Raw genomic sequence first — 14,627 nt, 5'->3', positions numbered from 1 at the left:
AATAGCGTTTTTTTTGTTAAACATACATTTCATTTACAACTCGTTTCGTTTTGAGGTCTCGAAAGTGTATGTGATATAATTGGACAGCAGAACGGTGTCTTAAAATTCTAATCTGCTGGAAATATATGGAAAACTGTTAACTAAGGTGGTGTCTTAAAATAAAAATCTACTTTTTGGTTTGTAATCCTGGGGATATAGACAATGTTAGAATTTAAAAAATCACTAAAACTCTTATTTTTTGCAGTCATGGAAGTATATAGGAAGGCTAAACATTTAGAATTTAAAATGACATGATTTTTAGTTTGTAAACGTGGAAATTTATAGAATGTCCTGAACTGAAAATCAATAACAAAGGTTTTTGGTTCCTAATCTTGAAAATATTGAGATGTTTACTGTAAATTTGTGTCATAAAAAAAAAAAAAAAAAAAATTGGGTTTGTAATTCTGTAAATTTATGGAAATTTCTCATATAGTAGAGTGGTCTCTTAAAATGAAAATTACTAAAAGTAATTGCTTTTGCTTATAATTCTGAAAGTATAGAGAAAATCTTAACATTTCAAATTCAAAATAAAAATAACTAAAAGTAATCTTTTTGTGAACATTTTAACATTTACCATTTATATTTAAAATAACAAAAAATCTGTTATTTATTTGTAATCCTGGAAATGGAAATGATAGAAATAGAAAATGATAAAATATTTAGAAAAGTGGTGTTAGAATGGAAATCACTGAACAATTAGCATTTTGGTTTGTAATCAAAGAAATACGTGGATATTTGTAAAATAAAGAGGTCTTTTTTCGATTTTAATTACTTAAAATTAACTTTTTGAGTCACAATCCTGGAAATATATAGAGCAATTAAACTTTTAAAATTCGAAATGAAAAGCGCTAAAAATGTATTTGAGTTTTTTTAGTTTTGTTGTTTTGTAATCCTGGAAATATCTAGAATTTTTAATATTTAACTGAAAATCATATATTTTTTTTTATTCTGGAAATAATTAACATGTTAGCATCTAAAATCTACTATGAGGAGATCTCGTAGGATTAAAAACATCTGCTTTTTGGTTTGCAATCCTAGAAATATAGAAAACAATATGGTTTTTATAATTTTCTGTTTCTTCCGAGATTGCAAACCCCCCCCCAAAAAAGTACAATTTTTAGTGATTTTTCAGCATTTAAAAGAGAAACATTTTGATGTCACTTTGGATTTGTTGGAGATGCTCTTTTTGTCGTTACTGAATTACGGCACGCTTGACCTTCTCGATGTTTTTATCGTTCATACTAATATGAGAGACGTTGAAGTAGATTTTAGAAACAAACAAACAAAAATGCGGCACAAACCCTAGTGTTTTTCTGGCCTTTCTCAAGACGCATCCTCCCGTGTCAAGAGCCTCTCTCTCTCTCTCTCGTCTATCCGTGTAAAGAGTGTCAGCGTGTTCCAGCATGTCATCCGTGAGAAGAAGTAGTGCTTTGCGCTCCAAATTGCTCATCAAGACCCTTGTTTAAAACTATTCTCATGTCTGAGTGGGATATTGATTTATGCATAGCGTCCTGTCTCGGAACGCAGGTTGAAGTGCAAAGGGAAAATCAGCGTGCCGCCATGACTTTTTGGGAATGAACATTTTATGCTCGCGATTAGGATTTATCTTCGGAGAACATGTCCCGGATTCTACATAATGTTCCCCATAATGTCGCTAAAATTGTGCCATTTGTTATTTAATGATGGAGCTGCACTTAAAGCGACATGCAGGGTGTTTGTTAAAAAGGTATTATGGGAAAAAGTTCTCCGCTCTGGTTTTTCTGGAAGACAAAATGGGAATGTAACAAGGTAATAATGCTCTTGGGAAACAAGCCGCGACGGTAAAGTAATGCTGATGCACTATTCATATTCAGCTTCTTTCAGGAAATTAGGAGTTGTTTAGAGTTTAATAGAAGAAAAAAAGACTATTGTTAAGACAGGGAGGTTTTAAATGACATCTTAGTCAAACAATTGAAAGGCAAAAAGGAAAAAAAAAAACATAAAACTGTTAGGGGGCAGGGGAAACTTAAATACACTGGGGGAAGCATAAAATAATACAAATATATAAATAGAAGCTATCTGCTTATTTGTTTTTGTTGTCTTGACATCCTTAAAACACAAAAATATAAGACGGTGGTATGAATTATTTTCAGAGAATATATTTAGTTTTCTTGCCTTAAAAGGAGAGATCCAATCAGTGCAGCTTTTGATTGTGTTTTTATACGCAGCAATATTCAGATAAATGAATTTTTGGTTATGTATCTGCCTTGTAAATGCGGTAATTGGATTAAGTGTGTGTCTATATATATATATATATATATATATATATATATATATATATATATATAGAAAGAGACAGAGGGAGAGAGATACATAGTTGGCTTAATCCAATTACCACTTTTACAAGATAGATAGATAGATAGGGATAGATTTTGCATAGGATAGATTTAAGCATAATCCGAAAAAAACCTCACTGAGTATTGGTGTTTCCCTCAGAGCAGTACTCATATATTTTGTAGTCATACCCCCTATAAGATACTGACATCCCTCTTTGGCATCCCAAGGTGCCAGCCCTGGAAAAGGCATTCAGACTTTGCTAGACGTAATTAATCTGGTACGATGGCGCGCTTCATAATTTATCACAACTTGTGAGTCACACTGCCATACACAGAGGCATTAGCTAATGATTTGGCCAGCCCGTGTTTTCATCCTGGGTTGCAGTTTTGGGCCGAGGGCCTGGTTTCAGAGCGGGTATGTTGATGTTAGCTCAGGTCACGAGGGGCTTCGGTTTTGAAATGAGAGATCCAATTAGTGCAGCTCTTTGATTAGGTTTACATGCACAATAATATTCAGATTAATGAATCTTTGATTGTGTACGCGTCTTGTAAATGTACTTATTGGATTAAGCCATGATTCTGGTTTCTACGTACTGGGGGTTGCACTAACCTAATGTAGTCCTGCTACATGAATGCATAAATACATAGTACTGTAATTAATGTGGAAGTCAATGGCTACCATCAGCTTGAATAAAATAAAATAAAATTAAATTAAATTAAATTAAATTAAATTAAATTAAATTAAATTAAATTAAATTAAATTAAATTAAATTAAATTAAATTAAAGTAAATTAAATTTTATTTAGTATTTTAATTTATTTAAATACTTAATTTTATTTAAATATATTATTTTTATTTATTTTAACTGAACTGTCCCTTTAATATATTCATTTATTCTGACAGACTACTAATTACTGTTCAGTTTTCTGTCAAAAAAATTACAAGGGTGTCTTATTAACACCGGATTGTTTACATTTTAGCTGGGTGATGTTAATGTTGTGATTTGCATACGCTGTCATCTGTTTACAATATGCAAATGAAGACAGACTAGCTGTCTGACAATATGACAACTGTCTGCTTTTAAAACTCTAAGACAGATGACACCCTTTGTCACTCTGCAATACAGAACACGGAAAAAAAAGTGAATATTAAAAACTGAGAAAGCAACAAGCATGTGGCAGGAGCTTAATTTAGCATGAAAGACGGGTTTCTCTCCGTTAATGATATGTTCACAGTTTTTATGTTGAGCAACTCGATGCTTGTTTCCTTTCTGAATGTACGTAAAGAAGCAAGCCCGTGTTTTATCTGTTCTCAGCTTCTGTCTTTGAATTAGCCGAAGACTGTAAGTTTAAGATACTGTCACCCTAAAGAGAGATGGAGCGCACTTGACAAGTTGTGTGGGAAGATTAAATCTTTCCCTATACTGCTTTTGACACTGAATTTTGGAGGGGGGAAAATCTGAAATTTGGTTCTGAGTACTTATATACAGAGGAAAAAGAAAACAGACCTAAGGGCTAAAACACAGCATATACATATATATATATATATATATATATGTTATATATAGCTGCCACAAAGCATTTTATAACAACTTTCAAAACTTTTACAGTGAATTTATAGGTCAGGGCACCGAGGGAATTACATATACTCTGATTCTAAGCCACACTTAAAATGTACAAACTACCATTCAACAGTTTCAAGTCTGTGGGATTTTTTGAAAGAAGTCCGCTATGCTCACCAAGGCTGTATTTATTTTTAACTGGCATGTTGTATTCTGGTCATTTAGACCCAGAAAGTTAATATAACTGATATACTTAGCATTCAAAATTATATTATATAATATATTACAGTTGAGTTATCATTGGACTAAACTTGCTGACTTTATTTTTATTTATCATTATTGATATTAGACATCAAAAGACCACAAAAAGTGTTTGTATATGTATAATTTTATCAAATATTGTATTTAGCCTATTCATCGACTTTTTAACATTTTAATTAGCACAGGTCTTGTATTTCTTTTTCGAATTTAGTGATTTTGTCCTTATTTTTAACAGAATTTTTGCACCTCAGCTTATGTATATAAAAACCACACATTCCACAGTTTTTTTTTTTTTTGTATTATTTTATTTTTTTTTTAAATAAGGTAGTTGACAAAATAATTGATTTCTATGTATTAACAAAGATAAAAAAAAAAAAAAAAAAAAAAAAAAAAAAAATATATATATATATATATATATATATATATATATATATATATATATATTTAATGATGAAAATAATTTATTTTTCAAATACAAATAAAATTATTATTAGTCACCACTGACTTCCATTTGTCCTACTACGGAAGTCAATGGTGACCAAAGCGGCCTGATTACAGACTTTATTCAAAATATCTTTGCGTTTAAAAATGAACACATAAGTAAATGATGACAGAATTGTATTTTTAGGTGAACTATTCCTTCAATCAATGAACTAATCAAGAACTGTTAGAAGGCTCCATCTCGACTTGTTGAAAGCATTCGCAATGAAATCCATTGTGTGTTTCCATCACAAACAACTCAGTACGTCTTACCCACAATGCTCTGCCTTTGAGCACCTTTAGCCAACGGCTCTTTCCACCGCAGTGTTTTAACAAGCGCTGCTGGGGATTGATTCTACCTGCTGCCATCAGACAATACAACAGCTCCTTCTCCTCTTCCTATCCCGCTGTTCCTCCGAGTGATTCCCCAGTCAGGGTAACAACATTACACACAAACTGATCTTTCTCACCCCCTCTCTCAGTAGAAACATCTGTTAATGCACTCAGATATGTACGTTTTACTTCAGCTTCAGCTCTTGCTCTGTTGATCTCACTGTATACGCGCGTGTTGTGCCTTGGCATCAGTAAACTACCTCTATCCGTCTGTTTGTTTTGCTGTCTGAGTTCAGTATTCTCCGCGCGTTCACTTAGTGACCTCCAGATCCGCAGGAGATGGTGAGTGCTGTTTATTTGTGCCTCTGTGTGAGGGAGTTTTGTTGTGGGACTTTAGTCCTTGGTTTTTTAAGCCAAGGACAAGCGGCAAAATGTGAGAGAAAGAGGTGCAAGCTGGCAGCTATGAGCAAATAATATACTCGGAGACCTGCTACAGCATCAATTTTAATCTTCTCTCGTGTTGTACCAAAGCTGTACAACTTTATCCCTTCTGTGAGAGCCGAGACATTGGAGCCCGTTGACTTTCATGGCAAGGGCAACTGTAACTGTTCGTCATTCACAGAGAAAAGAATGTCATCGGGTTCGGAATGATGCGACGTATTTGATGACTAATTAGGTGAACTGTCTCTTTAAGACAAAAGACTGTATTGCGGCTTGCAGGCTGTCATAAATCCAGCATTGCTCTCTGGTGCTCAAACGCAAGCAGTGTCCTCAAGCTCCTGGAACAGTGCGATGCAGATGTATTGACATATAATCCGTGACCATCTGGCTCTACACCTCTGGGCCTACAGTTGCTCTTTCTCAGGGTTTCCCTTCGTGCCCTTGGTACCGAGTTTTTCTACAACACTTTTCCTGGACCGTTTCCCCTCAGCTTCCTTTTTATGTGTTTGAATTACACGAGACATGTATGACTAACATTAAAGATAAATAAATAGTAAAATGACAAATGCACAACAAAACAACAACAAAAGAAATCTAATAAATGACTATAAAATAAAATAAAACAAGTTAAATATAAATAATTATAATTGTATTGTTGCCTTTGCTAATGAGGTAAAAAGCTAAAATTTTTATAAAATAAAGATACATTTAAATAAAATGTAAGAGGCACTAAACTAAGAAACATTTGTTAAAAAAAGTTTAAAAAATTATATTTTACTTTTAATTTAATTGTAGCTTTCATTGAAGTACTAAAACTATTAAAATACCAAAATGACTAAAACTGAAATAAAAATGCATTAAATACAAATATAAATTTGTAAAAAGATGAAAGCACATGTACTAAAACACACAATTAATATAATATAAAATATAATGTATTAATAAACACTATACTGTATAGCCAGATTTATTTATTTATGTGGGTTATTATTGTTAATTTAATTTGGAATTTTATTAAAATATTTTAATAATAATAATAATGTTGTTATTGTTGTTAATAGTAGCCAAAGTAGTAGTTTGCTTAAAGCGTTTATTATCATTATTATTAATATGGATAAAAAAATCAATGATTAATATAGCCACACATCATCCGTTTATATATTAAACTTGGCGTCCACGGTGTAATAACTGCAACATAATCTAAATGTCATTGTAATTAAAGGCTTGTTCTAATACGGTACATTAATTAGATGTTAACACGCGAAACGAGATGATACTTTTCAGATGATGCGCTCCTTCCCAGACATCTTGGCAACATATGTGCTGCATCTTTGAATAGCATCAACTGCCTTTCACAAAGTAACATAGAACTCACCCAGAAATCTATCAGTATATTATGTGTGAATCTAATTGACTGGCACTGAGAGGAATTACTAGGTTTAATTGGCAAGCTGTGTAATACGACATATGTACACTGCGGTAGGAGTTCATCTGACAGAAGTTGGCAACAGCAAGGCCACCTACAACACTCCCCATATGCAGGAGACAGAAGGGCCCACCGTCCTTCAGCTAATGTTTACCGCTCTGTTGTAAAAGACGCCGTCCAGGGATGAGAAGCTGACCTCACACACAGACACAACATGGAAATGATGTCATGCTCGTATGAAATGTGCAAGAAATCGGGAAGTTTGTTTGTGTTCAAACTGAGAATAAAAATACAAGCCTAACTAGGGGTAGTAAAGATTCACTTGCAAAAGCACAAGCATAGAATACATAGATATAACTAACGGTGAATTAATTGTGTGTTCCAAATAAATACCGTTTCTCAAAGTACGTTTGTAAAACAAAGTGTATATTGCGTGAATTATTCCTCAGGAGCTGTATGGGAATCGTTCAACGTCTCAGTATATGTTCTCAGACCCTGATGATTGCCGGTTGTGGTTTATTTTATCTCTCTCAAGCTTAAGAACGTTCGGAAAGCCTTCATTCGTCTATTTCACTTTAGCGCACACACTTCTGCAGCATGCATGCTGTAATTTGCATGCGTTTGAACCAAATAATCAGAAACAAACAGTTGAAGGATGATGCATCTGAAAGTAAACAGCTTAAACGCCCACAGATTTATGACAGAGCAAAGTTCAAATCGGCCTGTTTCCTTACCAGGAAAACACATAAAAATTATAACAGTTGGTGGAAAGAGGGGCTGTGAGTGATGCTTTGTACGGGATATCATGCATAAATTGTCCGTACCAACTGACAGATGTCGCTGAAATATTCTTCAGAGTCCCACCTGTCTCTGCGACAGCCAAAGCCCTGGACATGTTGAGGAAAAAAGTCAAGATGTTGTAGTTACAACATCCACCAGCAGGAGCTCACCAGGCCAGCCGAACTCTGACCGTAGACTTGCACTGCGTCTCAGTTCACCTGCTTATACTATACCCTAAAAATGCTTTGGGACATTGTCATAAAATTACGATTTGTTACATCTACCATGTTTGTAGTTCTGTTTATTCATGTTTGTGATTCTGAACTGAAGTACAATGAAATACAATTTATATCTCCAATACAGAACCATCCAGGGACTTCTGGCATACTGTTTTTAGCACAATATGCTTTGGGACACATTCTACTGTTTAGGTTGAATATTGTGTACACTGGGATGCAGAGTTTGTTTTTCTGATTCGAAGACATGATCAGATATGTTTGTTTTTTTGTTTTTGCCTCATTAAAATGCTTAAAGGGATGGTTCGCCCACAATTGAAAATGTTGTCGTCATATAATCACCCTAAAGTAGAAAGTTTGTAACCAGGCTGTTTTGGGTCACTATTGACTTTCATAGTATTTTTCTTTGCACTGTGGAAGTCAATGGTGACCCAAAACAGCCTGGTTACAAATTCCTTCAAAATATCTTTATTTGTGTTCGGCAGAAGAAAGAATTCAGACAGGTTTGGAACCACTCGAGGGTGAGTGAATGATGACAGAATTTAAATTTTTTGGGTGAACTATTCCAGAACATAAAGACATTATTAAAATGCATTTGCAGCGTTTACATGTTTACATTCAGATCAGAGCACGTACATGCATTGTGATACTCTCCAAAAAGGTTCAAAGGTGATGCAGAGGAGAAGAATTGTCGAATGAAGTTGGGTTTTTTCTGTCTTCTCTAAGATCAAATAGTATTCCCATAACTTCGTAAAATTACGGTTGACTACATGGACTGTTTTAACAAGGTCCTTACTGCATTTCAGTGTATTGTTCATGTGGTAATATTCTTGTTATCTACAGAGGGTCAAAGAGCTCTCCGATTTCATTAAAAATGCTTTAATTTGAGTTCCAAAGATGGGTTCTTATGGGTTTGAATCAACATGGGTGAGAAATTAATGACAGAATTTACATTTTTAGTTGAACTACCTCTTCAATTAAAGATATGCTACCTGGGAAATGTTGTGAACCTCTTATCTTTTAATTTTCTCGTGTCTTTTTCTTGGTCAAATCTACAGAGACACTTCGAGCGCCTGATCTACGGCATTAGTTACTTTACACGGCCCGCGGGGTGGGCATGGACCGCTGAGAGTTGATCCAGCAGGTCAATTCACACAGGACTTCTTTCACCTGTGGGTACGTCTTGAGGGTATTTTATAGTAGGCAAAAGACAGTGTAATTCTTCCCTGAAAAAAACACATGACCAATTCGGACAGGATTAAAATCACAGAGGAGCTGTAGTAGTTATTACATTACCCCGCCTCCTCATGTAAAACTAATCCCATCCAAATAGGGCTGTAGATATAATTGTTTCAACATTAGTTAATAGGCTGTCTTCTCTCCAAACATTCCTTAGTTGTGGCCAAGCGATGTGTGTGTTATAAATTGGGTGTATAGAGACAGTGCCTCGAGTTTTGTGGAGGAAAATAAACTAGAACAAATTCGACTTCGACAATTTAGCCCTGGCAATGCTAAGCTATGGGGGCATGTCACTATTTGTTAAGATGGGGACTTTTATGTGGACGGCCTTATAGGTTTTTCGCCTCTCTCCCACATGTGAAATTGTTGCCGAATTGCTGTCGCTGTTCGAGGCTGGGATAATTTCGTTTGACAACACCTGTTCTAGTGCAACGTATTATTTTTCAGTGGGAATGATCTTCTCCCCTCTAATACAAGAGAATGGCCCTGTACCATCCATCCACTACCCACAAACCCTTTAGAGAGCCCGGCCTCTGTGTATAACCGGTTTCACTGCTTCACGAAAAACAAACATGCTTTCTTTTATTTCACTTTTAAAGGAATAGTTCGACCAAAGTGAAAATAGGTGGGAATCTACTAAAAAAGTAGCACTGCATCACTTGCTCACTGATGAATACTCTGCAGCGAATGGGTGCCGTCAGAGAGAGAATTTATTTATTAACACCATAGCTCTTAATTAAAATTAATTGATGTTTTATGGATTACTTGTGGATTATTGTAATGTCCCTTTTTACATCATATAGGCCTGTGAATAAACAATAAATAAATAATCAACATTTCTTCAACAATAATAAAAATAAACATTATATCGAAAAGTTCAGCACCCTTTACATGACTTCTCTAAAGGGAACCCGACATCATTCAATTATCATTTATTGTTGATTCATAAATTGTTTTTGAAAATGTATCTTCATATAAATAAATGACAGATGGTTGATTTGGATGGTGATTTATGCCCTTCTAACAAACGTGAACCTTTCCAAGTCACACTTCAGTGGTATTCCAACTAATTATGTGCCAGTGCAGTTTCCCCTGTAAATATTTTCAAACATATAATTCAGCGTACACAACTAGAATTTAAGAAAAGATTTGATTTAATAAGGTGCTCAGAAAAGCACTGTAGTGAAGTGTCTAATAAGCCTTATCAGAATGCAGAGAGAATCAAGTCAAAGCCTTTGTAAATGAAGGAAGCTTAATCAGAATAAGGGTCTGAACATGTAAACAGCTTATACTCATTACCCACAGAAACATGCATCAGCAGTATTAAAGTATTTTTTCAGCTTTAATGGTTGTGTTGTACGCATTATATTACGGGTGCAAAATTAGCAAGCATCTAATGTTTTAATTTCCTTGCAGCGGCGTTGCTATTTAACTGAATTATGTCTTACGCTAGAATTTGTTCAAATGTACATACGCTTTATATTAAGAAATAATAGATTTTATTTCATCATTCAAATTTTTATAATAATATGCGTAAAAATAACTACATGACAGGCCGCTGATAAAAACAAACAAACATCATGTGCTTTGAATCCGCCATTCATTTCATGCCTTCATGCATGCTGACTTCTGATTGGCTAACATTGTCTTTGAAGGGTGGGGTTTTTTTAATAGAGTGTCACTCATTTTCAGCTGGATTCATCTGCCACTGGATCACCGGACATGGCTTTTTCATCTCGCACTCTCCATTTTTAAAATTAAGTGTTTTAGATCATCGTCCAAGCCACATTTTTCTTTTCTTTTTTCCAGCAGACTGAACCAGGTTCTCTTGCAGTGTTTTCCTGTGTATTGCACCATCCATTGTTCCTTTTCTTCCTTTTAACGACATGCATACTCCATGTTGATGAGAAAAGCACACTTCATGATACTATCACCAGCACAGCTCACTAAAGAAACAGACATCTTTTTTTTTTTTTCCACACATATCACTATGATTTTATTATAGTATTATTTTTTTCCCCTTGTTCCCATGCACCTAACTATAAAAACTTTTCCTACGCTGAAACTGGGTCATTATTAATACCCGTTACCAAGACGCACTCAAAACTATAATAATAATTGTTATTATTATTTTAGCTAGCATTTTTGAAAAGATTTTGAACCGGAGATTTAACTATCAAAGTCATTTTAGTGTATGCGTGAAACTTTTCATTTAGCCAAAACCATAAATGCATTTTATTTAATGATCACTAATTAACCCATCATTAATTTAGCACTTTTATTTAATGATTGACAGTCAAAAAAACCTAAAAAAAATGCACAAATTGAAATTAAACACATTCTCAGATTTCAGTGCATCGTTTATGCATGCGCTTTTAAGCTTGACTTAAGTGTCCGGGGGGCCAGTAAATGGCATTTTGTCCGACCGTCTTTTCTGCTTGCCTTCATAGAGCTGTTCATCTTGTTAAGCAGCGCTCTGGTGCTTTGCTCTTCGTTACTGAACTGTATGTAAATGTCAGGGCAGCTTTCAAATACTACAAGGGATCTCAGCAGTTCAGGCGGCTCCCCATATTGCTGAACGAATTGACTATAGCCTTAAAGGTGTTGTCTGGTGGACTAAAGCCTGTTTTACATGAAGACCTGCATTATTCTTTGAGCTGAAGAGGGATTTCATCATCCCTTTTCTTTCCCAGAGTACTCTTCTGTTTGAATGGTACTTCACCCTTTTATCTTTTAGCGGTTTCGAGTTTTTTTTCACTTGCAGAAGGCCTGTTTGAAATAGGGTAGAATCTCTCTACCAGTTTTATTAACGCCTGCGTGTTAGCGGTCTAAAGACTTTGATGAGTGCAGCCGTGAGGAACAGATTGAAAGTTTAATGATATGGTCATTTTTGGCTGCCCTTTGAAGCTTTATTACATAAAAAAAGGCTTGCATTTGAAGAATTCACAAAATAGTATATAATAGTTAATTGTTTTCATCCTAAAATGATTTGTGTGGTCGTTTAAACTAATGCGTTTTTGTGTAACACCCCAAATGTTAATATTTTGACCCACGGTTCTCTACAAAGTAACCGAAGGACTTTCAGAGGGTTAACATATACTTTTCCCACACTTGTTATCATGACTTCTGAGAGAATCAATGAACTCTTCCTCCGTAACGATTAGCACTCCTTAAAAAGGCTTTGAGTTCATATAGGTATGAATTCTTTCTTGGAGCATAAATAGATTGTAAGTTTATGAGTCAATTTTTTTTTCTGCTCTAGGCGTGAATTTCCTCCCTCTTTCCCGTCTCTAATTTTCCTGGAGGAATTTGACTGACCTAGTTAGTCTCGTGCACCTTAAGAATCTTATAAAGGATATTTACAGCACCGTAGATAGATTCAGCATGATATGATTAAGTAATGAAGAGATGAATTATTAGGGTGTCAAGGAGGAAGCCCGATGCATCATTTAATGGCGTTTTATGCTGAGATGAAGAGGAGATGTGAGGATTTGTGCATTTTGAGGTAGTTTTAGACTGATTTATTGTAATAGGTAATCGAATAATAGTTCTGATTCAGATTTCATGCGGACGTTTGTGCTTGAGTTGATCTGATGATGTTGTCTTACTGTATTTATGCATGAAGAAATTCATTTTTTGGCAAGGAATGTGTCCAACACAACCGTATGTAGGTTTATGAAATGTTTTTGAGAAGTTGATATAATTGTGGCATGGTACTTCATCTAAAATGACTTTAAATAGCATTTTGCTATTTTTTCAAGTAATGCATGTAGCTTGTATGATCTACAGTCATATTAACTGCTTCAATTGTCACAACATAGGACTTAATAAATGCAATTAAGGCAAAGCGTTGTTGTTGTTTTTCATGGTAATTAATTAAGTTGTGACTGATCTACATGATCTGAGAATCTTAGATATATATATATATATATATATATATATATATATATATATATATATATATATATATATATATATAACTATATATATATATATAGTTGCTTTCAACTTTTTCAGGTTGGAATCCTCATTTGCTTTGCATGTTTGAACTTTATAATTAGCTTTTATTAAGTACATTTATGTAGTATGCAAAATTCTGCAAGATAAATAATTTTTATTTTTACTTTAAATTTATTAAGCGCCATCTGAAAGGATATACAGTAAATACACTTTGACGAGGTTAACAGGGTTTGCAGTTTTGCAATTTAATTGAACAAGCTTTGTGCTCAAGGTTGCGAAAGTACAAATAACATCTTGGAAAGAGAAACCAATGCGATCAAAGATATCTCTACGAACTTTTCGGTTGCTAGTTATTTACTAATGCAAAATCCGGATTGACATTTTAGCCCCTACCCACAAAATCCTAAACTAAACTAAAATGAATGAATCAACTTGACCTATTTCATTTCTTCTTGTACAGGTCATTCTCATGCTGACCAAACTGTATGACTTCAATCTGGGCAGCGTCACAGAGAGCTCATTATGGAGGTAAGAATACAGATTCGAGGCTTTTTAATCTTTATGTGTTCATGCTATATGGGATATTGTATTACAAGCACGTTATGTAATATACCTTTGTGGCTGTTTGTTCCCGACTTGTTAAAGCTTTTATTTAAGCAAGTAGATAAAAGAGTTCACTGTTACAATTTATATATCGTGCAAATGACGTCCCTGTGGTAGCTTCACAAACATCAGAGAGAAACAGATAACTACAGTGTGCTTTAAAGGATCTCGTAGTCTCTCTGGAGTTGCATTTGTTTAAGCAGCGTGGCAGTACAAACACGTCCAGTGTTGTGACTTTTAAATCAACTCTGTATTAATAGTCTGATGAAGCTACATTAGCTGATTAATGGAGTGTCTGTCGCTGATTGTCTTTATACCCTCTCCAGATATCCAGCGCACAGCTCATTGATCTGAGTGGACGTAACGTATGTGTATTAGAGATGCTCGAACGGAGATGATGTTGGAACTCTTAAACCAAAAATGACAAAGCTGCCCTTGTTTTTTATCCTCATGTTATTCCAAACCAGTATGACATTTCTGTATTTTCAAGAATTCTTGTTTTGGTATTGGGTTCCATTGACTTTTCCATTGAGTCAGCGGGACCCCGAAACTGCTGTGTTACAGACATTGTCCAGAAGATTTTCTTTTCTTTTTCAGTATTTACTCATCCTTGCACCATTTCACACCTGTGTGCATCTTCTGTGAAAGTCACACCAAAAAAAATATTTTGTAAAATGTTGTTAATCAGTGGTTTTGAGTTTCATTGATAACAATAGCATGGAGGTTAATGGGATTCAAAACTGTTAGGCTTCCAACATTTTTCTTAATATCTTTCTCTGTGAAAATTCTCTCATCTTTTACTGATTCTCATGTTATTCTAAATGTTACGTAGAACACAAATGAGGATATTTTAAATAGCGTTGGCAAGCAGATCCCATTGGCTGTCAAGTCAATACAGAATCCACAACAGTTATCGACATTCTTCAAACCATCTTATTTAGTAGACTCTGTTA

At 34.6% G+C, this 14,627-nt stretch overlaps 1 protein-coding gene across 5 annotated transcripts in view; it reads left to right on the top strand.

Annotated features, from left to right (window-relative positions):
* Positions 1 to 14,627, top strand: part of LOC122351696 (VPS10 domain-containing receptor SorCS1) — a 143,826-nt gene that overhangs the window by 63,041 nt on the left and 66,158 nt on the right. For all 5 annotated transcript variants that reach the window (XR_006251794.1, XR_006251793.1, XM_043248966.1 and 2 more), the window contains exon 2: positions 13,532 to 13,599. Coding sequence is in view for 3 of the 5 variants with exons in the window: in XM_043248966.1 (XP_043104901.1) it covers positions 13,532 to 13,599 (68 nt within the window). In the remaining 2 variants the exon portion in view is untranslated. The remainder of the gene's footprint in view (positions 1 to 13,531; positions 13,600 to 14,627) is intronic.

This window comes from Puntigrus tetrazona, chromosome 1 (genome assembly GCF_018831695.1).
Source record: "Puntigrus tetrazona isolate hp1 chromosome 1, ASM1883169v1, whole genome shotgun sequence".
NCBI classification, from domain to species: domain Eukaryota; kingdom Metazoa; phylum Chordata; class Actinopteri; order Cypriniformes; family Cyprinidae; genus Puntigrus; species Puntigrus tetrazona.
This window is presented reverse-complemented; position numbering and strand designations above follow the sequence as displayed.